This window comes from Macaca thibetana, chromosome 9 (assembly GCF_024542745.1).
Source record: "Macaca thibetana thibetana isolate TM-01 chromosome 9, ASM2454274v1, whole genome shotgun sequence".
Classification (NCBI taxonomy): domain Eukaryota; kingdom Metazoa; phylum Chordata; class Mammalia; order Primates; family Cercopithecidae; genus Macaca; species Macaca thibetana.
The window spans coordinates 128,700,515-128,723,777 of NC_065586.1; the positions used below are offsets into that span (position 1 = coordinate 128,700,515).

Sequence of the window (23,263 nt, forward strand, 5' to 3'; positions counted from 1 at the left end):
CTGGCCCTTGGGAAGTGTTTGTGGTGTTGCTGGTTCTCATGCCGTAGTCCTGATAATGGGCTTGTGTGCTCGTTCTGGCTTTACTCAGTAGCGTTTGCAACAGGACAGGATTCAGAGGACACTGTTGCTGAGGGAAAGCCTGTGCCACTTCACCTGGTGTTGCTTCTGGCCCTGCCTCTGCTGGGCGTCTGTCTGCAGGGTGCCTTGCAGTGTTTCCCTTGCTCTGCTGATCACTGAAATGCAAGACCTGGGTCTCTGGAATCCCAGCGAAAGTGCTTGTTTAAAGAAACATCAGCTCAGTTTATTTCATGCACAGCTACTTTTTGCAGATACTGAGGTTTTGTTGAGATGTTGGCGTGTGCGTGCTGCGTGAGGTTTTGTTGAGATGTTGGCGTGTGCGTGCTGCGTGACATTTTGTTGATGTTGGCGTGTGTGTGCTTGTGACATTTTGTTGAGATGTTGGCGTGTGCGTGCTGCGTGAGGTTTTGTTGAGATGTTGGCATGTGCGTGCTGCGTGAGGTTTTGTTGAGATGTTGGGGTGTGTGTGCTTGTGACATTTTGTTGAGATGTTGGTGTGTGCGTGCTGCGTGAGGTTTTGTTGAGATGTTGGGGTGTGTGTGCTTGTGACATTTTGTTGAGATGTTGGCGCGTGCGGGCTGCGTGAGGTTTTGTTGAGATGTTGGCGTGTGCGTGCTTGTGACATTTTGTTGAGATGTTGGCGTGTGCGTGCTGCGTGAGGTTTTGTTGAGATGTTGGCGTGTGCGTGCTTGTGACATTTTGTTGAGATGTTGGCGTGTGCGTGCTTGTGACATTTTGTTGATGTTGGCGTGTGCGTGCTTGTGACATTTTGTTGAGATGTTGGCGTGTGCGTGCTGCGTGAGGTTTTGTTGAGATGTTGGCGTGTGCGTGCTGTGTGAGGTTTTGTTGAGATGTTGGGGTGTGTGTGCTTGTGACATTTTGTTGAGATGTTGGCGTGTGCGTGCTGCGTGAGCTTTTGTTGAGATGTTGGGGTGTGTGTGCTTGTGACGTTTTGTTGAGATGGTGTGTGCGTGCTGTGTGAGGTTTTGTTGAGATGTTGGGGTGTGTGTGCTTGTGACATTTTGTTGAGATGTTGGCGTGTGCGGGCTGCGTGAGGTTTTGTTGAGATGTTGGTGTGTGCGTGCTGCGTGAGGTTTTGTTGAGATGTTGGTGTGTGCGTGCTGCGTGAGGTTTTGTTGAGATGTTGGCGTGTGCGTGCTGCGTGAGGTTTTGTTGAGATGTTGGCGTGTGCGTGCTGCGTGAGGTTTTGTTGAGATATTGGGGTGTGTGTGCTGCGTGAGGTTTTGTTGAGATGTTGGGGTGTGTGTGCTTGTGACATTTTGTTGAGATATTGGGGTGTGTGTGCTGCGTGAGGTTTTGTTGAGATGTTGGTGTGTGCGTGCTGCGTGAGGTTTTGTTGAGATATTGGGGTGTGTGTGCTGCGTGAGGTTTTGTTGAGATGTTGGGGTGTGTGTGCTTGTGACATTTTGTTGAGATATTGGGGTGTGTGTGCTGCGTGAGGTTTTGTTGAGATGTTGGGGTGTGTGTGCTTGTGACATTTTGTTGAGATGTTGGCGTGTGCGTGCTGCGTGAGGTTTTGTTGAGATGTTGGCGTGTGCGTGCTGCGTGAGGTTTTGTTGAGATGTTGGGGTGTGCGTGCTGCGTGAGGATTTTGTTGAGATGTTGGCGTGTGCGTGCTGCGTGAGGTTTTGTTGAGATGTTGGCGTGTGCGTGCTGCGTGAGGTTTTGTTGAGATGTTGGCGTGTGCGTGCTGCGTGAGGTTTTGTTGAGATGTTGGCGTGTGCGTGCTGCGTGAGGTTTTGTTGAGATGATGGCGTGTGCGTGCTGCGTGAGGTTTTGTTGAGATGTTGGCGTGTGCATGCTGCGTGACATTTTGTTGATGTTGGCGTGTGCGTGCTTGTGACATTTTGTTGAGATGTTGGCGTGTGCGTGCTTGTGACATTTTGTTGAGATGTTCGCGTGTGCGGGCTGCGTGAGGTTGTGTTGAGATGTTGGCGTGTGCGTGCTGCGTGAGCTTTTGTTGAGATGTTGGGGTGTGTGTGCTTGTGACATTTTGTTGAGATGGTGTGTGCGTGCTGCGTGAGGTTTTGTTGAGATATTGGGGTGTGTGTGCTGCGTGAGGTTTTGTTGAGATGTTGGGGTGTGTGTGCTTGTGACATTTTGTTGAGATATTGGGGTGTCCGTGCTTGTGACATTTTGTTGAGATGTTGGCGTGTGCGTGCTTGTGACATTTGGTTGAGATGTTGGCGTGTGCGTGCTGCGTGAGGTTTTGTTGAGATGTTGGCGTGTGCGTGCTGCGTGAGGTTTTGTTGAGATGTTGGGGTGTGCGTGCTGCGTGAGGTTTTGTTGAGATGTTGGTGTGTGCGTGCTGCGTGAGGTTTTGTTGAGATGTTGGGGTGTGCGTGCTGCGTGAGGTTTTGTTGAGATGTTGGCGTGTGCATGCTGCGTGACATTTTGTTGATGTTGGCGTGTGCGTGCTGCGTGAGGTTTTGTTGAGATGTTGGCGTGTGCGTGCTTGTGACATTTTGTTGAGATGTTCGCGTGTGCGGGCTGCGTGAGGTTGTGTTGAGATGTTGGCGTGTGCGTGCTGCGTGAGCTTTTGTTGAGATGTTGGGGTGTGTGTGCTTGTGACATTTTGTTGAGATGGTGTGTGCGTGCTGCGTGAGGTTGTGTTGAGATGTTGGGGTGTGTGTGCTGCGTGAGGTTTTGTTGAGATGTTGGGGTGTGTGTGCTTGTGACATTTTGTTGAGATATTGGGGTGTCCGTGCTTGTGACATTTTGTTGAGATGTTGGCGTGTGCGTGCTTGTGACATTTTGTTGAGATGTTGGCGTGTGCGTGCTGCGTGAGGTTTTGTTGAGATGTTGGCGTGTGCGTGCTGCGTGAGGTTTTGTTGAGATGTTGGGGTGTGCGTGCTGCGTGAGGTTTTGTTGAGATGTTGGCGTGTGCATGCTGCGTGACATTTTGTTGATGTTGGCGTGTGCGTGCTGCGTGAGGTTTTGTTGAGATGTTGGCGTGTGCGTGCTGTGTGACATTTTGTTGATGTTGGTGTGTGCGTGCTTGTGACATTTTATTGAGATGCTGGCGTGTGCGTGCTTGTGACATTTTGTTGAGATGTTGGTGTGTGCGGGCTGCATAAGGTTGTGTTGAGATGTTGGCGTGTGCGGGCTGCGTGAGGTTGTGTTGAGATGTTGGCGTGTGCGGGCTGCGTGAGGGCCGGCCTTATTTCTGTTTACTGATGCCTCCCGGGCCTCACACAGGGAGGGATGAACAAAGGTCTTAGGGAGGGTGTTTTTCTCTTTATTTTATTTTATTTTATTTTATTTTTGTAGAGATGGGGTCTCAGTATGTTTTTGTTTTTGTTTTTGTTTTTTGAGATGGAGTCTCACTCTGTTGCCCAGGCTGGAGTGCAGTGGCGCGATCTCAGCTCACTGCAACCTCCGCCTCCTGGGTTCAAGCCATTCTCCTGCCTCAGCCTCCTGAGTAGCTGAAGGGTGTTTTAAAAGGCCTGGAATGCCGTTTCTATGAGGTCCTTCCAGGAGCTCTGGGGAAGGGCTTATCCTTGTTGCTGGGCCTTGGGGCATGAGGCAGCTGGGAGGCAGGGACTTCTGGTGGTGAGGAGGCGTCTAGCCTGGAAGCCTGCAGCCCAACTGAGGATAGAAACGCAAAGCACACCTCAGCATATGGTCTGCGGAGTCCTCCCGGGAGCTCCGGATTCGGGGTGTCCGTGGAAAACACATGATGCCAGGTCCACAGGGTGACAGGTGACAGGTGACCCAGCCCTCAGGCTCCCTGTCCAGACACTGGGACTCTGTGTTGAATGCTGCATTCTTCCTCTGCAGGCTGGTGTTTGCACCAAACACCGGCCCGGACATGTGGCCAGCTCTGACCTGTGTGCTGAAGGGTGGCAGCCTGATGCCTGCCTGCTTTTGGCATTTGGATGACACCTGGTTTCTGCCTGAGGGAGGGGTTAGTCCTCTTGCCTGACGCGTAGCTCCCAGAAAGGCTTGTGCAGAGCTGACGCGTGGCTAGCCTTCTCCCAGCCCCCTGCAGCTCATGGGGTCAGGATGAGAGGGAAGTACAGGCTGAGGCACCAGGCACCACCGGGGCCCGCACGTCACTGTCAGTCTGGCTAAACATAAAATTAGTAACCAAACCGATCTAACCACATTCACAATCATTTGGAAACTGGTAAAAAGGGGAAAGCAATGAGCACTATCCTACTTCCCTAACCAAACCACAGGCAGTGGAGCCATTTATTTCTCGGCTTCTCTGTGGAAGTGCGTTTATTTGAAACCCGTAAGCAGTGTTTATCTTGGCGAGGAGGAATCCTGCACCAACTTAGACGAGGAGCTCCTGACGCCTCAGCACCTGGCCCTCAGGACAGCCTTTCCCTAGTTCCCTGTGTCCCTCTGGCCGTGGGCTCCCGCGTGGTGTGTGCGGCGCAGGGCCCTGGCAGTGGGGGGTGTGTGGTCCCCTAGTGACAGCGCCTGTCCTGTGGCTGTTTTCTTTCTTTATAATTGTTTGCTTCTCACACTCCCTGCGGAAGGATCTGCTTGACACCACTAACATCACGGCTGTTGTGGACTGTGGAGCCGGTGGCTCCCCTCTCCTCCTGAACCACGAGTACTTTCTGGGGAAATGATTTCACCCACTGCCCCCTGCCCACATCCCTCCACCACAGATGCCACCTGACCTGCAGCCATCCGCTGGGCTGCTGTGGCTCCTTGGTGACCGGACTCTGCCCTTCCCTGCTGGTGTGTGTGCTGAGCCTCTGAGACCACAGCCCAGCCCTGGGCCCTCGCTGTGCAGGTCAGGCTCCAGGTTGAGGCCAGGTGAGGGAGCCGTGGTCCAGGGCTGTGGCTGTGCCTCTCTCCAGCTCTCTTGCCAGAGGTTGGAGGTGCTGGTGTCCCCCTCCTGCCCCCAGGACAGCACTTCTCTGTCTGCTTCCTGAGGCTCACAGCACAGCTCCTGTCTGCAGCGGGGAGAGTATGGAGAGGTTCAGAATGCGGCCTTGGACAGGTGTTGGGCGGCACCCCTGAGCGGGTTTTCCTTTCAGGTGTGGGGCTGCAGGTTCTAGTGGGTTTTTGACACGGCCTTGGCCCTGGGTGGAAAGAGAGAGAGAATCTAGCCTTGGGCTAGATTTAGATTTAGATCTAGAATCTAGAGAATCTAGACAGGCTCCCTGAGGCCTGTCCCCAGTCTGCATCCCCCGCTGCATCCACCCTCTCTGGGGCCTAACCTGCACATGATATCATTCATTACCTTTTCTCCCAACCAGCTAACAGGATGCAAATGAGAGTGTTCTAAATGATCTTGGAACACAAACTTGCATACGTTACTTTTAAGCATTAAATGTTTACCTTCTTAAATAAACGGTTGTCACCTCATTTTACCTTCTGAATTAAGCAGATCTGTGATGCACCCAGCGTCTTGCCTTTGCTGACCAACCACAGACCCTTGGAGAGTCCGCAGCTGGGATGGGGAGCCGAGGGTCCCACCCAGACTCGCACCCCAGAACCCGGGTTTTTGAGTGATGACTGATGACAGCCACCGGGACATGCTCTGCCATTGTCTGCCCTGTTCCCAAAATGCTGGTCAGACTTGCTGAATTGCCATGAGCCCAGTGGTGGGCTGAGTGCCACGGTTTGAATGCACTTGTGGTGCCTCTGACCCACGGAGAGAGGGCTTATGCTGGGCTCCAGAAAACTCTGAGGGGCCTCTGGAAGGTGGCAGGGCTGTGGGGAAGGGGTTTTGACTGAGGCTCAGCAGAATGAAGGGCCAGGAGTGGAGGGGGCAGAGGGACCCCCAGGCAGGGCCGCTGCACCTGGAGAGAAGCTGGCAGGCAAAGACTGGGCCGTGGCACCCCAAGTGCGTGCGGATTGGCCCTGCCCCGGTGAATCGCGTTCTGTTGTCCTGTCTGCTCCTAAGCATTTCAGGACGGGACTCTGATCATCCTCCAAGCCGGCCTGCATATCCTAGTTGGTATCTGAGTTAACTTTACACAGGAGATGTGGGGTCAAAAGGTGGTGGGATACTTGGCATGGGAGATGTGGGAATGGAGGTTTACCTGGCATCTCTCAGGCGGCGTTCCTGTGTCTATGAGTTTTGTTCACATGTTTATCTCGGGCTGCGCATGGCTGGCCCTGGGCCAGGGAATGGGACAGGGCCATGGGCCCCTGCTGTCTTGAGGCCCACGTTTTAGTGGCCCTCAGGGAGGGGCCTGAGCCCCCCAATGGGGTCAGGTGGAAAGTGGCAGCTCTTGGAGGTGATACTGAGACCCTTGGAGGTGACACTGAGACCCCTGGAGGTGACACTGAGACCCTTGGAGGTGACATTGAGACACAAAGGAAGGACAGGAGGGCCCCTGAGGAGATGGATGAGGTGAGAAAGTACAGCCAGCATGTCTGTCTCAGGGAGGCATCGGGTGTTGTGGGCAGTGGTGGTTCGTGGCATCCTAGTGGCCTCTCCTGGTCGCTGGACAGCAGCCTGTCGCCCATGGGCAGTGCTCTCGGTTCCAGCCTCGTTGGTTACTCGGCAGCCATCAGACTCCTGGTTTGAGAGGGGAGCATGGGCTTCCTGTCCTCAAGGGGTTCAGCTGTGCCATTTGGGGGTGCTCCATGAAGCTGGTAGCTGAACAGCCCTGATACTGGTATTTCTTGGGTTATTTTAGTAGTGGGCGTGTTTGCTAAATGTCAGCAATTTGGCCTCACTCAAAATTTGTTTTGAGATTAAGCTCAATATTGAACTTGCATTGAATGAAGTAAACCAGAATTCTAAAATTAACATGTGAGGGGAAGTTATTTCACCATTGGGAGGTTATTATGCTCTCTACAGAAAGAGTTGCAGAACTTCGATATGACAATAAAAATGAGCCATCTCCTTTTTTCTGTCTGGTTTTAGTTCAGTGCCGTATAAACCTGGGCATTGAAGGTTCAAGGGTCCAGCTGCTCCGCCTCCACCCTTGTGGCTGTGTGGTGTTCTGTCTATGGTGGTCCTTGTAGCACAAACCAGAGCCTTATCAGAGACCCTGGTTCTCTCCGCTGGGTGCATGTGGAGCACCTCGGGCAGCATTCAGTGCCCACTCTGCATGCCACCCCTGTGCCAGTCCCCAGCAGGTGAAGGTGGGCAAGACCTTGCGCTGGAGCAGCTCTGTTAGGAGAGTGTGCGGGGCATGTCACCCAGGAGAGTGTGCGGGGGCTGGAGCAGCTCTGTTAGGAGAGTGTGCGGGGTGTGTCACCCAGGAAAGTATGCGGGGGCTGGAGCAGCTCTGTTAGGAGAGTGTGCGGGGTGTGTCACCCAGGAGAGTGTGCGGGGGCTAGAGCAGCTCTGTTAGGAGAGTGTGCGGGGCGTGTCACCCAGGAAAGTATGTGGGGGCTGGAGCAGCTCTGTTAGGAGAGTGCACGGGGCGTCGCACCCAGGAGAGTGTGTGGGGGCTGGTCTGCGCTCCAGGGGAGGGGAGTGTGTGGGGGCTGGGTCTGAGCTTCAGGACACCCAGAAGAGTATGTGGGGGCTGGGTCCAGGCTCCAGGACACCAGGAGAGTGTGCAGGGGCTGGGTCCAGGCTCCAGGAGAGGAGAGGAGACTCTCAGCGGTGGGGCAGGTCAGGCTGAGGGAGCCCCAGGGAATGGCATGGTGGCTGGAGTGGGTGCCAGCAGAGGGGCTGCGACCATAGCCTTGGGGAGGGTGGTAGGCACTGCAGGGGCGCTCAGCCCACCTGCCTTCTGTGGTGCAGGGTAGAGCTCGTGCCTAGCAGGCTCTGGGTTTAAGTGTGCTGGAGCTGCCTCTTATCCACCCTAGGGAAGCTGCTCATCCTCTTGTGCCTTGGTTTCCACACCTGTATGGTTGGGCTGGTTGCGGTGGTGTAGGAAGGAGCCTGATGCCCGTTCATGCGGCTCAAGGCTGGTGCGTGCCAGGCAGCTGTGAAATGAGCTGGGCTTCTGAGTGGCAGGGATGCAGAGCCGCGTCAGTTGCGGAGGTGGGGAGAGGAGAGTGTGGGGGAGGGTGGAGGTGGAGCCTGTGGGCCGGTGATGGAGGGGACTGTGGGGTGGGGTGGCGAGTGGGGCTCCTGGTGTCTGGGGCCGTAGCTGTGGGTGGCTGTCATGCCCCTGAGTGAGGCTTCCTTGCTGGGAAGTGAGGGCGTGAATGCTGTTTTCCTCCTTTTGAGTCCCCCGCCCCAGCACTGTGGTGGAAGCAGCTGCACCGGTGGCTCTGGTGGGAGCAGTGCGGGTGTGGGATTGTGCAGGGCAGGCAGGAGGCAGAGAGGGGGCTGGAGCCAAGGAGTGGGCTCTGGGCATCCCGATGGCCTGTGTGAGGATGAACTGGGCTGGTGCTTGCTGTGGGCCAGGGACACTAGAAGGTGAGCTCCATTCTCCAGGGAGCTCCGTCTGCGTCCAGAGGTGCTTCTGGGGCTGGCTCCAGCCTTGCCCTGCAGTGGTGGGGCCCACTTCCCCAGCCGTCCTGCCCTGTCCCTTTGCTGTAGGTGGGGACTCAGTGAGGCTGGAAGATGATGCTCCCGTGCTGCCCAGGGCCAGCCTCCCATAGCGATTGATGGGGTGAAGGAGAGGAGAAGCCCGGAAGATTCAGCAGGTGTTTAGTTCACAGGGCCCTATTTTCTTCTGACCCCTGCTTCGTCGTCCACCTGCCTTTCCATGGCGTCTGGTTCTTGGTGCTCCCCTTTTGCAAACCTGAAGCTCGGCCACCATGCCTGGCCTGTTTTTAAAAAATTTTTTTTTTTTTCATGGAGATGGAGTCTTGCCATCTTGCCCAGGCTGGTGCACTCCCGATACTGGAGTGGAGTCTGCCCCCGGGTTGTGGCCCACCTTTCTCCCACTGCTGGCAGGGGCTTTGCTGCAGCTCCCAGGGCTGAGTTTTCATTGAATAATCTGCCCAGAAGATTCCAGGGGCTGCATCTCGGTGGTTTGAGAGTAGAATTCTTTGGCAACTTGCAGTGTGTTGTGTTGAAGAAGGAAAAGAAAGCCTGCTGGGTCGCTGATATAGTTTGGCTCCGTGTCCCCACCCAAATCTCATGTCGAATTGTAACCCCAGTGTTGGGGGAGGAACCTGGTGGGAGGTGATCGGATCCTGGGGGCCGATTTCTCCCTTACTGTTCTCGTGATAGTGAGTTCTCGTGAGATCTGGTTGTTTAAAAGTGGGTGGCACTTCCCCTTTCGCACTCTATCCCCTGCTGCACCATGCTGAGGCGTGCTTGCTTCCTCTTCGCCTTCTGCCATGATTGTAAGTTTCCCGAGGCCTCCCAGCCATGCTTCCTGTAAAGACTGTGGAACTGTGCGTCAGTTCAACCTCTATTCTCCATGAATTACCCAGTCTCAGGTATGTCTTCATAGCCCTGTGAGAACAGACTAATACTGTCCTGGAATTGGCCATGCTTAGGGGAAAAAGTCACAGGAAGAGCCCTAGAGATCATCAACTTCAGCCCTTTTATTTTTTATTCTTAAAGACTTATGTGAGATTGTTTTATAAAAATTTCGACTTACAAGGCTGAAAGAATTTTATAGCTAACACTTGTTTATCTGCCACTTAGATTCTATCATTAATGTTTTACTGTATTTGTTTTAGCACATTTTCCTCTGTTTGTCCATCAGTCATTCTTGATTTTGATGCATTTCAAGGTAAATCGCTGACATCAGCATACTTCACCCAAATGCTTCTGTGTGAATATCACTAGCTAGAGCTCAGTATTTAATGTTTTTCTTTTGACATAAAAATTATACACAGCAAAATGTACAAATTGTAAGTACACATTTGGTGAGTTTTGACATATCTGTTTAACCAAAATTGTTATCAAAACATAAACACGAAGCTTGACCATCACCCAATACCCCTCCCCCCGTGCCCTTCCCTGGCCCTCCCTGGGAGGTGGCTGTTGTGGGTTTTCCCTCACGTAGCTTCTCCTGTCGGAGGACGCCACACTCACAGATGCCCTCTCTCTGCATGGCTTCAGTCTCTGGCCAGACATTTTTGAGATGGGTCCATATTCTTGTCTGAACCAGAGGTTGGTTCCTTTTTATGGCTGGATAGTAGTCCTTTGTAGGAGTGTGTGACTGTGCCATAGCAGGTTTAGCTGTTCACATTTTTTGTGACCATATATTTTTATTTTCTTAGGCAATTCTACCTAGGAGTGGACTATCCCTATTGTCCTGGGATAGATGTGCATTTAGTTCTATCAGAGGCTCTGGAACTTTTCCAGGGCAGTTCTGCTGTGTCTGTTCCTCTGACCATGTGTGGAGGCCTTGACTGCTCCTCATCCTTCCCCCATTTGGTGTTCTTGTTTTTTCAGTTTTAACTCCTTTGGTGGGACCTCACTGTAGGTTTTATTTGCATCTTTTTGAGGATTAAGGAGGTGAGCATCTTTTCAGCTGCTTATTGACCATTCATGTATTTTTTTTGCGAAGAGTCTGTTCATATCTTTTGCCAATATTTTTTTTTGAGTTGTTTTCATCAGGGAGTTGTGGGAGACCTTTATGTACTCTGGCTAACAGTCCTTTGTCAGATGTATGTTTTGTGATACTTTCCTCCAGTCTGTGTCTTGCCTGTTCATTTTCTTAATGGCAGTTTCCATGATCAGCAGTTTTTAGTTATGATTCTTCTCTGATTCTCACTTTCTTAGGCGGAAGAGATCTGTGTTCACTGCCAGGCCATGAAGACCTTCTTCCCTTTTATCTTCTTTAGAAGCTATATGCTTTTACTGTCTACATTTGGGTTTTTGACTTATCACAAGTTAATTTTTGTGTATGATGTGAGATAGTGGTTGAAGTTTATTATTATTTTTTCATGTGGAATCCAGCTGTTTCACCACTGTTTGTTGATAACTTTTTTTTTCTTTTTTTAAAGAGACAGTGTCTTGCTCTGTCACCCAGGCTGAAGTACAGTGGCAACACGGTTCATTGCACCCTTGACCTCCCGGGCTTAAGTGATCCTCCCGCCTTAGGCTCCTGAGTAGCTGGGACTACAGGCATGCGCCACCATGCCCAGCTACTTTTAAAAATATTTTTTGTAGAGATGGGGTCTCACTATCTTGCCCAGGCTGGTCTCAAACTCTTGGGCTCAAGCAGTCCTCCTGCACTGAACTCCCAGAATGCTAGGTTTACGGGCATGATAATTTGTTTTTCTCCACTGGATTGCTTTGGTATTTTTGTTGAAAATCAAAGTATAAGTGTGCTTTATTTTTGGATTCACTATTCTGCTCCACTGGTCCATTGAATTTTATTCCAGGGCCACCTGCCTCAGTTGTGGTGGCATTAGAGTAAGTCTTAGAGTCAGCGTACATCCCTAACTTGGTTCTTGTAGAGGCTGCTTTGGATATTCCAGGCCTGTTGCATTCCCACATGTATGTTAGAGCATCTTGTCAATTTCTGCAAAGCACCTGCTGAGCTTCTGGCTGGTATCGCATGGAATCTGTAGATCAGTATAGGGGGGAAGTGATGTCTTCACAATGCTGAGTCTTCTGATTTATGAAGATGGTTATCACCTCATTTACTGAGGTTGTCTCTAATTTCTCTCAGCAGCATTTTGTGATTTTCAGTGTAGTGGTTTTGTGTCTTTTGTAAATAAATTCTTACATAGTTTGTGTTTTTAATGTTACTATAAATGGTATTTTTAAACATGTCATTTTCCAGTTGTTTACTATTAGTGAGTGGAGATGCAGATGTGTGGTTATGTACTAATCTTGTGTCCTGTGGCCCCTCTGAACTGTAGCTTCTGAGCCGTGGGTGACAGTTGTGAACAGTCGGCATTTGCAGACAGAGTCACGTGAGCACCTTTTTCTCCAGGCTTGAGGCCGTTCCTTTCTTTTCCTGCCTCGCTGGGCTGGTCAGAACCTTTGGTGTCAGGTGAGTTGGCATGGGGAGCTGGGCCTTTCTGCCGTGCTCTTCCTTTAGGGGTTCACCAGTAAGGATGTGAGTATCTGGAGTATTTTTGTCGTTGTTCCTTTTTAAAAAAAATGTCCTTTATCAAAGGGAGGAAGTTTCCTTGTATTTCGTACTCTGCTGAGCGTCTTTGCCATCGAGGAATGTCGAATGTGCTCGGTTGGTTTTTCTGTATGTGCTGAAATGACCCCATACTTTTTCCTTTGTTTGGCTAACTTGGTAAATTACATCCATGTTTAGTTAAACGAAACTAGCATTTCTGGGCTAACCCCTACTTGGTCACATTACATTCCTTTAAAAAATGTCTTTTGGGCCAGGCAGAGTGGTTTATGGCTGTAATCCCAGCACTTTGGGAGGCCAAGGTGGGCGGACAACTTGAGCCCAGGAGTTCAAGACTAGCCTGGGCAACGTGGTAAAACCCTATTTCTACAAAAAAATTACAAAAATTAGCTGGTTGCAGTGGCGTGCGCCTGTAGTCTCAGCTACTCTGGAGGCTGAGGTGGGAGGATTGCTTGGGCACAGGAGGTGGAGGCTGCAGCGAACTGTGACTGTGCCACGACACTCCAGCCTGGGCGATAGAGCAAGACCGTGTCTCCAAACAAAACAAAACAAAAACACCAATATTTCTGCCCTTGCTTTGTGTACACATCAGTGAGAGCTATTGACCTGTAATGTTTCTTTGCCTTGCCTCTGTGATGCCTTTGCCGGTTTTGGTGTTGGGGTTATATTGGCTTCAGAGATTAACCACTATTTGGAAAACACTAACCACTTGGAAAGTGTCATCCCGCCTCTGTGTTTGGAAAGAGCCATCTGTGATTGATGCTGTTTCTTCTTTAGGTGTTTAATTGAATTTACCAATGAAACCATCTGTGCCTTTTTTTGTGGGAAGGTTTTTGATACGAATCAAATTTAATAGATAAAAGTTTTCTTTTCATTATGTGCCAAGTTTTATTTTTTAAGGAATAAATATTTTAAAACTTATTTTCTGAGGAAAACATAAACTTAAAAATTATTTAAAGGAATGATCAGTCTACTTCATGTAAATTATCAAGTTGTTGATACAATGTTCACATATTCTCATATTGTTCTTTTAATGTCTATAGTGATAACCCCTCTTTGATTCCTGATAGTGATAATTTGTGTCTTTTATTCTTGATCATTCTACCTACTGGTTATTAGTGTTGCTAATCTATTTAAGAACTAAAAAAATTGTTAATTTTTTAAATTGTCTGTTTTTTGTGTTAATTTACTTATTTTTGAGACAGGGTCTCCCTCTGTCGGCCAGGCTAGAGTGCAGAGGCCCACTCACAGTTCCCTGCCTCAACCTCCTAGGCTCAAGCAGTCATCCTGCCTCAGCCTCCCAAGTGGATGGGACTATAGGCACAAGCCTGGTTAAACTTTTAATTTTTTTGTGGAGATGGAGGTTTCACTCTGTTGTCTAGACTGGTCTTTCCTGGCCTCAGGCCTCTCAAAGTGCTGGGATTTTTCTGTTTTCTGTTTTCTTGGTGACATAGAACAGTTATTTCCAAGGAACTTGTTTAATCAGACCTTCAGGGGCTTCTAGAAAGTTGCATTTTTAACAGGACTGCAGTTGATTCCAGGTTTTGATTAAAAGTGTGCTTTGGGGAAGCAATTTTAAAATTCATTGTGTGTTTGACTACATATACAATAAAATGAAATGAGAAGTCACGTAACTGAGCCAAAAGTTTCTTTATACAAAGTATTAACAGGTACCTAAATATGTTCTTAAAAATGAAATAAAATGAAATCATTTGTATACAAGTACGGTAGTTCTCCTCATCCATGGTTTCAGGTACCTTATGTCATTGCAGTCAGAAACTAGGTGAGATACTTTGAGGGAGCAAGAGAGAGCATGACTGTGAGCACATTCATATGACTTATTTTGCCGTATATAGTCCTAATTGTTCTATTATCAGTTATTGTTTATCTCTTACTGTACCTAACATTAAACTTTATCATGGATATGTATGTATGTATAGGAAAAACCATGGTGTACATAGGGTTTGGTACTAGCTGCTGTTACAGGCGTCCACTGGGGGTCCTGGAATGTGTCCCTTCAGCTACGGGGGATGCCTGTGTGCTGGACTGGAAGCTCTACAACGAGGAGAAGCATTACCAGAGCAAAGCCAGGAGCAGTGGTGACACCCCTGGATTCCCAGGTCTCGTGGAGCCTCAGAAACCACCATCTCTTCATCCTTTTCTTGCACTTCATTCTGTCTCCACATCCTCTGCTTCTGGGGGGGCCCTGGCTTATTTCATTTTCTGCATGATGCTCCCCACAGATGCGTGTCATCAGCGGCTGCCCTGCAGGTGGAGTGTCCTTCCGGGTGTCCACTGCTGGTTCCTGCTAGCAGGAGTGGATGACACTGCAGCCTCTGTCCAAGCACGGATCCCACCCTGAGGGTGCTGTGTGTGTCTGGGCTTCCCTCTGGGTCGCCGTGAAGCAGCCTCACCTCCTTGGAACTGGAGGCCTCCCTGGACCTCGCTGCTTGTCCCTGAGACCTGGCTGGCACTTCTGTCTGTGGGCCGGTGGTTGGGTGATCTTAGGGACACATCTGCCCTTTGGGGAATGGGTGTGCCTCTGGAGACCCAGGCAGAGACTGGCCTTATGCCGCTGGGGCTGAAGCTGCCCTGTGCTTCTGGGGTGCTGACCCTCCTGGGCCATCAGAGGTGGCCCCTCTGTCAGGAGAAGCCGACTTTGGGCCTTCTCCATGTCTCCCCCGCCTCCGACTCTGGTTACCACAGCTGGGTCTTCTCAGCAGCAGAACAGAAGCCAGCACCCTCCAGGACGGGGACTGGGCACACATTTGGTTTCTTGTGAGGAGAGCAGGGGTCTCTCTGGACCATGGGCGGGGCTGCCTCCCCAGGGGCTCACAGCTCCTTGGCGAGCTCATCACCATTCCCCACACAGTGCCGCACGGCTGGCAGGGTGGGCACGACATGCCGTTCCCCAGAAACCCAGTTGACTTCCTCTGTGGGAAGCGGTCAGCCGAGTGCCTGGTGCTGCGGAACATCTGGAGGTGTCACTTGGCACGGGGGACCAGAGGTCACCATAGGTGCGTGGAAGGGTGGCCAGTGACGACGGGCTCCTGTGAGGTCACTGGAATCTGCAGTGAAATGGCCGGTTACGTGTGCGCCAGAGCCTCGTGGTGATGGCGCTGCCAGTGATTTTCACTCTTCTGTGCTTCCCTCCCGCTGAATTTCCCCAAATTTCTGAAACAAGTATGATTGACTTTTGAAAAGCAATTTCCATTTAAGTTGAACAGAGAAAGAAACTGCATGTGCGTCAGGAGGCAGCGGAGCTCCACGAGGCTGCGGTTCTCTCGCGCGTCAGGAGGTGGCGGACCTCGGCGAGGCTGCGGTTCTCTCGCGCGTCAGGAGGCGGCGGAGGTCGGCGAGGCTGCGGTTCTCTCGCGCGTCAGGAGGCGGCGGAGCTCGGCGAGGCTGCGGTTCTCTCGCGCGTCAGGAGGCGGCGGAGCTCGGCGAGGCTGCGGTTCTCTCGCGCGTCAGGAGGCGGCGCGGCGGCGAGGCTGCGGCGAGGAGGCGGCGGAGCTCGGCGAGGCTGCGGTTCTCTCGCGCGTCAGGAGGCGGCGCAGGGCGGCGAGGCTGCGGTTCTCTCGTGCGTCAGGAGGCGGAGGACCTCGGCGAGGCTGCGGTTCTCTCGCGCGTCAGGAGGCGGAGGACCTCGGCGAGGCTGCGGTTCTCTCGCGCGTCAGGAGGTGGCGGACCTCGGCGAGGCTGCGGTTCTCTCGCGCGTCAGGAGGTGGCGGACCTCGGCGAGGCTGCGGTTCTCTCGCGCGTCAGGAGGTGGCGGACCTCGGCGAGGCTGCGGTTCTCTCGCGCGTCAGGAGGTGGCGGACCTCGGCGAGGCTGCGGTTCTCTTGCGCGTCAGGAGGCGGCGCAGGGTCGGCGAGGCTGCGGCGGCGTCAGGAGGCGGCGGAGCTCGGCGAGGCTGCGGTTCTCTCGCGCGTCAGGAGGCGGCGCAGGGCGGCGAGGCTGCGGTTTCTCTCGAGGTGCGTCAGGAGGCGGAGGACCTCGGCGAGGCTGCGGTTCTCTCGCGCGTCAGGAGGCGGAGGACCTCGGCGAGGCTGCGGTTCTCTCGCGCGTCAGGAGGCGGCGGAGCTCGGCGAGGCTGCGGTTCTCTCGCGCGTCAGGAGGCGGAGGAGCTCGGCGAGGCTGCGGCTCGCGCGTCAGGAGGCGGCGGAGCTCGGCGAGGCTGCGGTTCTCTCGCGCGTCAGGAGGCGGAGGAGCTCCGCGAGGCTGAGGTTCTCTCGCGCGTCAGGAGGCGGCGGAGCTCGGCGAGGCTGCGGTTCTCTCGCGCGTCAGGAGGCGGCGGAGCTCGGCGAGGCTGCGGTTCTCTCGCGCGTCAGGAGGCGGAGGACCTCGGCGAGGCTGCGGTTCTCTCGCGCGTCAGGAGGCGGCGCAGGGCGGCGAGGCTGCGGTTCTCTCGCGCGTCAGGAGGCGGCGGAGCTCGGCGAGGCTGCGGTTCTCTCGCGCGTCAGGAGGCGGCGGAGCTCGGCGAGGCTGCGGTTCTCTCGCGCGTCAGGAGGCGGAGGAGCTCGGCGAGGCTGCGGTTCTCTCGCGCGTCAGGAGGCGGCGGAGCTCGGCGAGGCTGCGGTTCTCTCGCGCGTCAGGAGGCGGAGGAGCTCGGCGAGGCTGCGGTTCTCTTGCGCCTCAGGAGGTGGCGCGGCGAGGCTGCGGTTGTCTGCTCGTGCCCACTTTGTAAATAGCGAGTTTGAGTCGGAGCCAGTTTTTCGTCACCTGTCGGCTTCTGCAGATTGATGTCATCATGCCCTGTCCCCCGTGTAGTCCCTCCCCCTGCCATCCTTATGCTGTCATCACCAAGATCATTGTCACTAAGACTGCGTGTGTTTCAGTTACGGCTGAGCCATGTAGTGTGTTATGGCTTTTTTCAGTTTTAAAAAATAATACAAACACATTTAAGAAACAAGACAAGACAGCCAGTGTGAAGACAGTAGGCAACGAGCAGCATCCACAGAACTCAGAGGGCGGACAGGAGATGGACCCAGGGCAGCTCGGGCCAGTTCCTCACCTGTTACCTGCTGGCAGCAGGAGTGAAGGCCGTGTCTGGGCAGGAGGGGCTGGCAGGTCCTCACGGGGGTGGTGGGGGGTCCGGTTGAGGCAGCCCATCCCATTTCTGCTGCTGCCAGCACGGCGCATGGTGTGCTCTGTGGGGCTGGCAGGGATCCTGGCATGGCCTGTGTGATTTGAGGTCAGAAGTCATGACGGGGAAAGGATGCGGCCATGCCAGAGGGAACCTTTGCCCACAGGGTCCCTGTAACTGGAGATGCCACCACACGGGGACCGGGCGAAATTTCCGGGCCAATGTTTAAACTTGTCTGAACTCCAGCCTCTTCCTCTGTGGTGTTTGTGTGCTGTGCTCAGAAGCTAGCCAGATTATTCCGTTCAGAAATGGGGCCTGTAGATAATTGCGTTTTGTGTATGCCATGATTTCAAAGTTACACTTGTGTTGTTTCCTAGAATTTGGGGCATGGTGGCTCACACCTGTAATCCCCCAGCACTTTGGGAGGCCGAGGCGGGCAGATCATCTGAGGCCGGGAGTTCGTGACTAGCCTGACCAACATGGTGAAATCCTGTCTCTACTAATAAGACAAAAAATTAGCCGGGTGTGGTGGCGCATGCCTGTAATCCCAGCTACTCAGGAGGCTGAGACAGGAGAATGGCGTGAATCGGGAAGGCGGAGGTTGCAGTGAGCCGAGATGGTGCCACTGCACTCCAGCCTGGGCAACAAGAGTAAAACTCCACCTCAAAAAAAAAAAAAAAAAAAAAAAAAAAAGAAATTTGACCCTCTCTAATGATAAGTTCTCATTTTAAATATATTCTAGGGTGTACAGCCCTTTTCCCAGTGGATTAAGTTTGCTAGCATACATCTTTTGGAGAAGTTTGCCATCATGTGTAGAGACTTAAGCCGATTTTGTCGCTGTATTTGATGAAAGAGGAGGATAGTTCTGAATTATCTTTCATCGGAAGGTATCTGTTCCTCTGTGTCCCTGTTTTCTTTTTATTTCTCTTGCTCTGTCAGGTTCAGCTAACGGGAGTAATATTGTGAGAGAAAACTGAATTTTGAGAGAGCTCTCTGTCCTACTCGGGAGACTCAGCTTGCAGACTGTGTCCTTTCTCATGGGCCTTCCTGCCGCGCCGCCTGGACACAGTTTGCGCTTGTCCTTTGGTGGAAGGCCCAGTCGTTACTTCCTTTTACAAAACTATTTTTAGCTGCAATGTATTTATGGCTGCACAGACAAGAGGACTTTTCTCATGAAAGGAAATGCTTTTCCACAGGGATAAGCGAGTCACGCGGGGCAGGGTTTCCTGAGGAATCAGCAGTATGGCTCTGGGTTCCCGCCCCCAAGCATGGCGCCTACCCTATGTCACCAGGAGGCCTCGGCCTGCGCTGGGTCTACAGGGTTAAGGTTCCCACAGTACTTATTTTTAAATGACTTGTATTTGAAAGTTTTAAGGAAGTCTTTAGAAGGAGATGAGTTAGCGTTCTGGTGTGTGTCGCCATCGGTGGTCACTGTTTCTTGGAGTGTGGGGTGTGGTCCTGCGTTCTGGTGTGTGTCGTCATCGGTGGTCACTGTTTCTTAGAGTGGGGGTGTGGTTGCGTGTTCTGGCGTGTGTTGTGGTGGTCACTGTTTCTTGGAGTGTGGGGTGTGGTTGCGTGTTCTGGCGTGTGTTATGGTGGTCACTGTTTCTTGGAGTGTGGGGTGTGGTCGCATGTTCTGGCGTGTGTTGTCATGGTGGTCTCTGTTTCTTGGAGTGTGGGGTGTGGTCGCGTGTTCTGGCGTGTGTTGTCATGGTGGTCACTTTCTTGGAGTGTGGGGTGTGGTCGCGTGTTCTGGCGTGTGTTATGGTCACTGTTTCTTGGAGTGTGGGGTGTGGTCGCGTGTTATGGTGTATGTTGTCATGGTGGTCACTGTTTCTTGGAGTGTGGGGTGTGGTCACGCATTCTGGTGTGTGTTGTGGTGGTCACTGTTTCTTGGAGTGTGGGGTGTGGTCGCGTGTTCTGGCGTGTGTTATGGTGGTCTCTGTTTCTTGGAGTGTGGGGTGTGGTCGCGTGTTCTGGCATGTGTTGTCATGGTGGTCTCTGTTTCTTGGAGTGTGGGGTGTGGTCGCGTGTTCTGGCGTGTGTTGTCATGGTGGTCACTGTTTCTTGGAGTGTGGGGTGTGGTCGCGTGTTCTGGCGTGTGTTGTCATGGTGGTCTGTTTCTTGGAGAGTAGGGTGTGGTCGCGTGTTCTGACGTGTGTTGTTATGGTGGTCACTGTTTCTTGGAGTGTGGGGTGTGGTCATGCATTCTGGTGTGTGTTGTGGTGGTCACTGTTTCTTGGAGTGTGGGGTGTGGTCGCGTGTTCTGGCGTGCGTTATCATGGTGGTCACTGTTTTTTGGAGTGTGGGGTGTGGTCGCGTGTTCTGGCGTGCGTTGTCATGGTGGTCACTGTTTCTTGGAGTGTGGGGTGTGGTCGCGTGTTCTGGCGTGTGTTGTCACGGTGGTCACTGTTTCTTGGAGTGTGGGGTGTGGTCCAGGGTGTAGGGGCTGCTGCTCCAGGCCTCTTGGCTTTTGTGGATTGGAATCCACATCTGCACCATGTGCAGGGTTCCTGCCCAGTCTCTGAAGCCCACTAGTCCTTCTGGCCAGGTGTTCACTGTGCCTGCCTGCTGAGGGAGCGCTGGGGTCGTTTGACAGGCGGCACCCACACCCTGCAGGGCCACGTGCGCACGCGGGCTCAAGGACAGCCATGGGAGTGCCTTCCCACTCGGCTTGCTGTGTGGGTCCTTGAGGCAAAGGGAAGGTGGAGTTTGCGGAACGTCCTGGATGGTGGGTCAGAATGTGGGCACCTGGTCCCCAACACCGAGGATCCCTTTGCAAGGGCCTCTGGCAGGGGCTACGGTCCAAGCTGAGGCATTTGCCCCTCCTGTCCTTCCTTAGGCCCCACCGACCACAGCCTCCACTGCTTCCAGCATTTTCTTCCTGTTGGGATGGAGTCCTGCCTTGGGAAGCCTTCTGCCTGTGGAGGTTTCTTGCGGGTGTCTACTGAACAACTTGTGGGTCGTGTGTGTCCCAGCACCCTGTGTGCTCCCTGCCAGCCAGGGCCCAGGCAGTGCCTGGTGAGTGGGAGAGCGATGGCCATGCTGCCCTGTCCTCCCAAACGGTGTTGTCTCAAGACCTTCAGAGAGCAGACCAGAGGTGGCCTCAGACTCCAAAGCTCCTGGCTTTCCACTCTCGCCCTGTGCAGACCAGCAGTACGAGAGGTGTTGTGAGGTTAGGGGGTGACACAGGTTATCCCGTGCCAGGGAGCCCACAGCCTCCACCCAGGACCATGCCTGGCGCGAGCACAGGGAGGTCACAGAGGAGGCCGGAGCAGGGCATGGTGGGAGGGCGCCGTTGTGCAATGCCATGCCAGGCCTCGGGGAGCCCCTCGACGGGACCCATAGCTCCTGCATGGGAGGTTTCACATCGTCATCATCACTGGAAAAGGACGGGGTCTTTAAAGGGGAGGCTCGAAGGTGGCTGAGAGTTGTGGCACCTGAGCTTTCCAGAAGTTGGCTTGAAATAATTGGTCAAGGTGTGCTGCTGGCGAGGGACGCCAGGGATGGGGCCTCCTGCAGTGGTCAGACGCCATCCTGTGGGGAGCGACAGTGTGGTCTCCATCCCTGTGGTGACGCCGTCCTGTGTGGGGAGGGACAGTGTGGCCTCCGTCCCCGTGGTGACGCCGTCCTGTGTGGGGAGGGACAGTGTGGCCTCCGTCCCCGTGGTGACGCCGTCCTGTGTGGGGAGGGACAGTGTGGCCTCCGTCCCCGTGGTGACGCCGTCCTGTGTGGGGAGGGACAGTGTGGCCTCCGTCCCCGTGGTGACGCCGTCCTGTGTGGGGAGGCGACAGTGTGGCCTCCGTCCCCGTGGTGACGCCGTCCTGTGTGGGGAGGGACAGTGTGGCCTCCGTCCCCGTGGTGACGCCGTCCTGTGGGGAGCGACAGTGTGGCCTCCGTCCCCGTGGTGACGCCGTCCTGTGTGGGGAGGGACAGTGTGGCCTCCGTGTGGTGACGCTGTCCTGTGTGGGGAGGGACAGTGTGGCCTCCGTCCCCGTGGTGACGCCGTCCTGTGTGGGGAGGGACAGTGTGGCCTCCGTCCCCGTGGTGACGCCGTCCTGTGTGGGGAGCGACAGTGTGGCCTCCGTCCCCGTGGTGACGCCGTCCTGTGTGGGGAGGGACAGTGTGGCCTCCGTCCCCGTGGTGACGCCGTCCTGTGTGGGGAGGGACAGTGTGGTCTCCGTCCCCGTGGTGACGCCGTCCTGTGTGGGGAGGGACAGTGTGGTCTCCGTCCCCGTGGTGACGCTGTCCTGTGTGGGGAGGGACAGTGTGGTCTCCGTGTGGTGACGCTGTCCTGTGTGGGGAGGGACAGTGTGGCCTCCGTCCCCGTGGTGACGCCGTCCTGTGTGGGGAGGGACAGTGTGGCCTCCGTCCCCGTGGTGACGCCGTCCTGTGTGGGGAGGGACAGTGTGGTCTCCGTGTGGTGACGCCGTCCTGTGTGGGGGGGACAGTGTGGCCTCCGTCCCCGTGGTGACGCCGTCCTGTGTGGGGAGGGACAGTGTGGCCTCCGTCCCCGTGGTGACGCCGTCCTGTGTGGGGAGGGACAGTGTGGCCTCCGTCCCCGTGGTGACGCCGTCCTGTGTGGGGAGGGACAGTGTGGCCTCCGTCCCCGTGGTGACGCCGTCCTGTGTGGGGAGGGACAGTGTGGTCTCCGTCCCCGTGGTGACGCCGTCCTGTGTGGGGAGGGACAGTGTGGTCTCCGTGTGGTGACGCTGTCCTGTGTGGGGAGGGACAGTGTGGTCTCCGTGTGGTGACGCTGTCCTGTGTGGGGAGGGACAGTGTGGCCTCCATGATGTCCCCCACGCTGTCCACACTGGAAGTGAAGCTGGTGTCCAGCAGCTGTCTGCTGGCAGGAAGGCTGGGAAGTCAGGCTGGCTGTGTCCAGCACCTCCTGGGGCACGGAGGAGTGTAGGGGAGACACTGTTGGAACGCAGGTGCGGACATTGCAACACTTGTGAAGATGTCAGCGGGGCCTGCGTTGGTGGACGTTCCAACCATCATGCCGGTTGCACCCTCCAGCGATGGGTCCGCGGTGCAGTGATCTCAAGCGTCACGTTTAGAGTCACCGCACCCTGTTGCTTCCAGATAGCCTCGGTAGCACTGAGTCCCCTCTTCCCTCTTCCTGGATGTACGTGGGGGCCATGCACCATCTTTGGAGGTCGTTCATGTTTGACTCTTTTCGTCTCAGCCCCCTGCTTGGGTCTTTCTGGCGTTGCCATCTGAAAGAGTCCAGCCCACTTGTCTTCAGGGCGGCCCGCGGTGTGGGTCACTGTGGTTGTTGCTCGCTCTGTGGTTAGCTGTCCTGTCCATGGTTAGATAGTTGATTGCTCCTTGGTTTTCACTTAGCAATTTTGGCAAGAACATTACCAAAGTGAGCTTGGGAGGCCCGGGCTGCTGTCACGGGGAAGGCGGCATAGCCCCACTCCCAGCTTGGCGGGAGGAGGCTCCTCGTGTATGGCATCATTCGCGGATCTTCTGTGACTCCTCTGTGGGTCCTTTGCCCATTTTTCCGTCTTTTTTTTTTGTATTTTTCCCTCGACTTTTAAGAGTTCTTCCAATTTCAAGAAGATTAATTATCTGTGATATGTATTGCAAATATTTCCAACCAGTTTGACATTTGTCTTTTGATTTTGCCATGCCAAAGTTTAAAAAAAGTTAGAGTTGACTTACTCTTTTTAAAGATCGTGTTTGGATTTTGAGTCATAGTTTATTTTTCCATATGAACTTTAGAATCACCTTGTCTCGTTTGGGCTGGGCGGGGGCGGGCCGCTCGCAGGCAGTGGGATGGGGCCAGGGCTATTTCTGTGCTTGCTTGGAGAGGACTGACAGCTTTATGGCGCTGAGTCATGGTCTCTGGAAACAAGAGGGGTCTTTTCATGGACTCAAAGGTTTTGTTCGTTTCCTTCAGGAATGTCTTAAAGTTTTTCTCTTACACAATGTTCACATGTGCAAAAGGTCATTGGTGAGGTTACCTTTTTCCTTGCTTGTTGCGTTGGAAGTGGGCTTCTCTTCCAGCAGGCCTTCTGCCTGGTTGTTGTTGGTGTCTGCGATGGCTGTTGTTTTGTCTGTGAATTTTGGGACCTCCTGCTTTCCTGGATTCTCTTGTTGTCTGTCCGTTTTCTCCCCGCTGCTCTGCTCCTCCAGGTGTGCTCTGACGCTGGCCACAAGTGCAGGGAGCTCAGAGTCTCTTTCC

General features: G+C 53.7%; 1 protein-coding gene and 1 long non-coding RNA gene across 12 annotated transcripts in view; both read left to right on the top strand.

Annotated features, from left to right (window-relative positions):
• Nucleotides 1-338: 338 nt before the first annotated feature.
• LOC126963324 (uncharacterized) lies at nt 339-7,441 on the top strand. Of its 11 annotated transcripts, none has more exons than XR_007729015.1 (5): nt 351-482; nt 666-821; nt 856-881; nt 1,540-1,612; nt 3,178-7,441. It is a non-coding gene; the product is annotated as an uncharacterized LOC126963324 (long non-coding RNA). The 11 variants fall into 11 exon arrangements; XR_007729020.1 differs by having other exon boundaries at nt 3,215-7,441; XR_007729016.1 differs by lacking the exons at nt 856-881; nt 1,540-1,612 and adding exons at nt 1,109-1,134; nt 1,725-1,798.
• A 15,451-nt stretch (nt 7,442-22,892) lies between these two features.
• Nucleotides 22,893-23,263, top strand: part of INPP5A (inositol polyphosphate-5-phosphatase A) — a 195,294-nt gene continuing 194,923 nt past the window's right edge. The window contains exon 1 of the mRNA XM_050805523.1: nt 22,893-22,958. Coding sequence (XP_050661480.1) covers nt 22,917-22,958 — 42 coding nt within the window. The 5' untranslated portion in view covers nt 22,893-22,916. The remainder of the gene's footprint in view (nt 22,959-23,263) is intronic.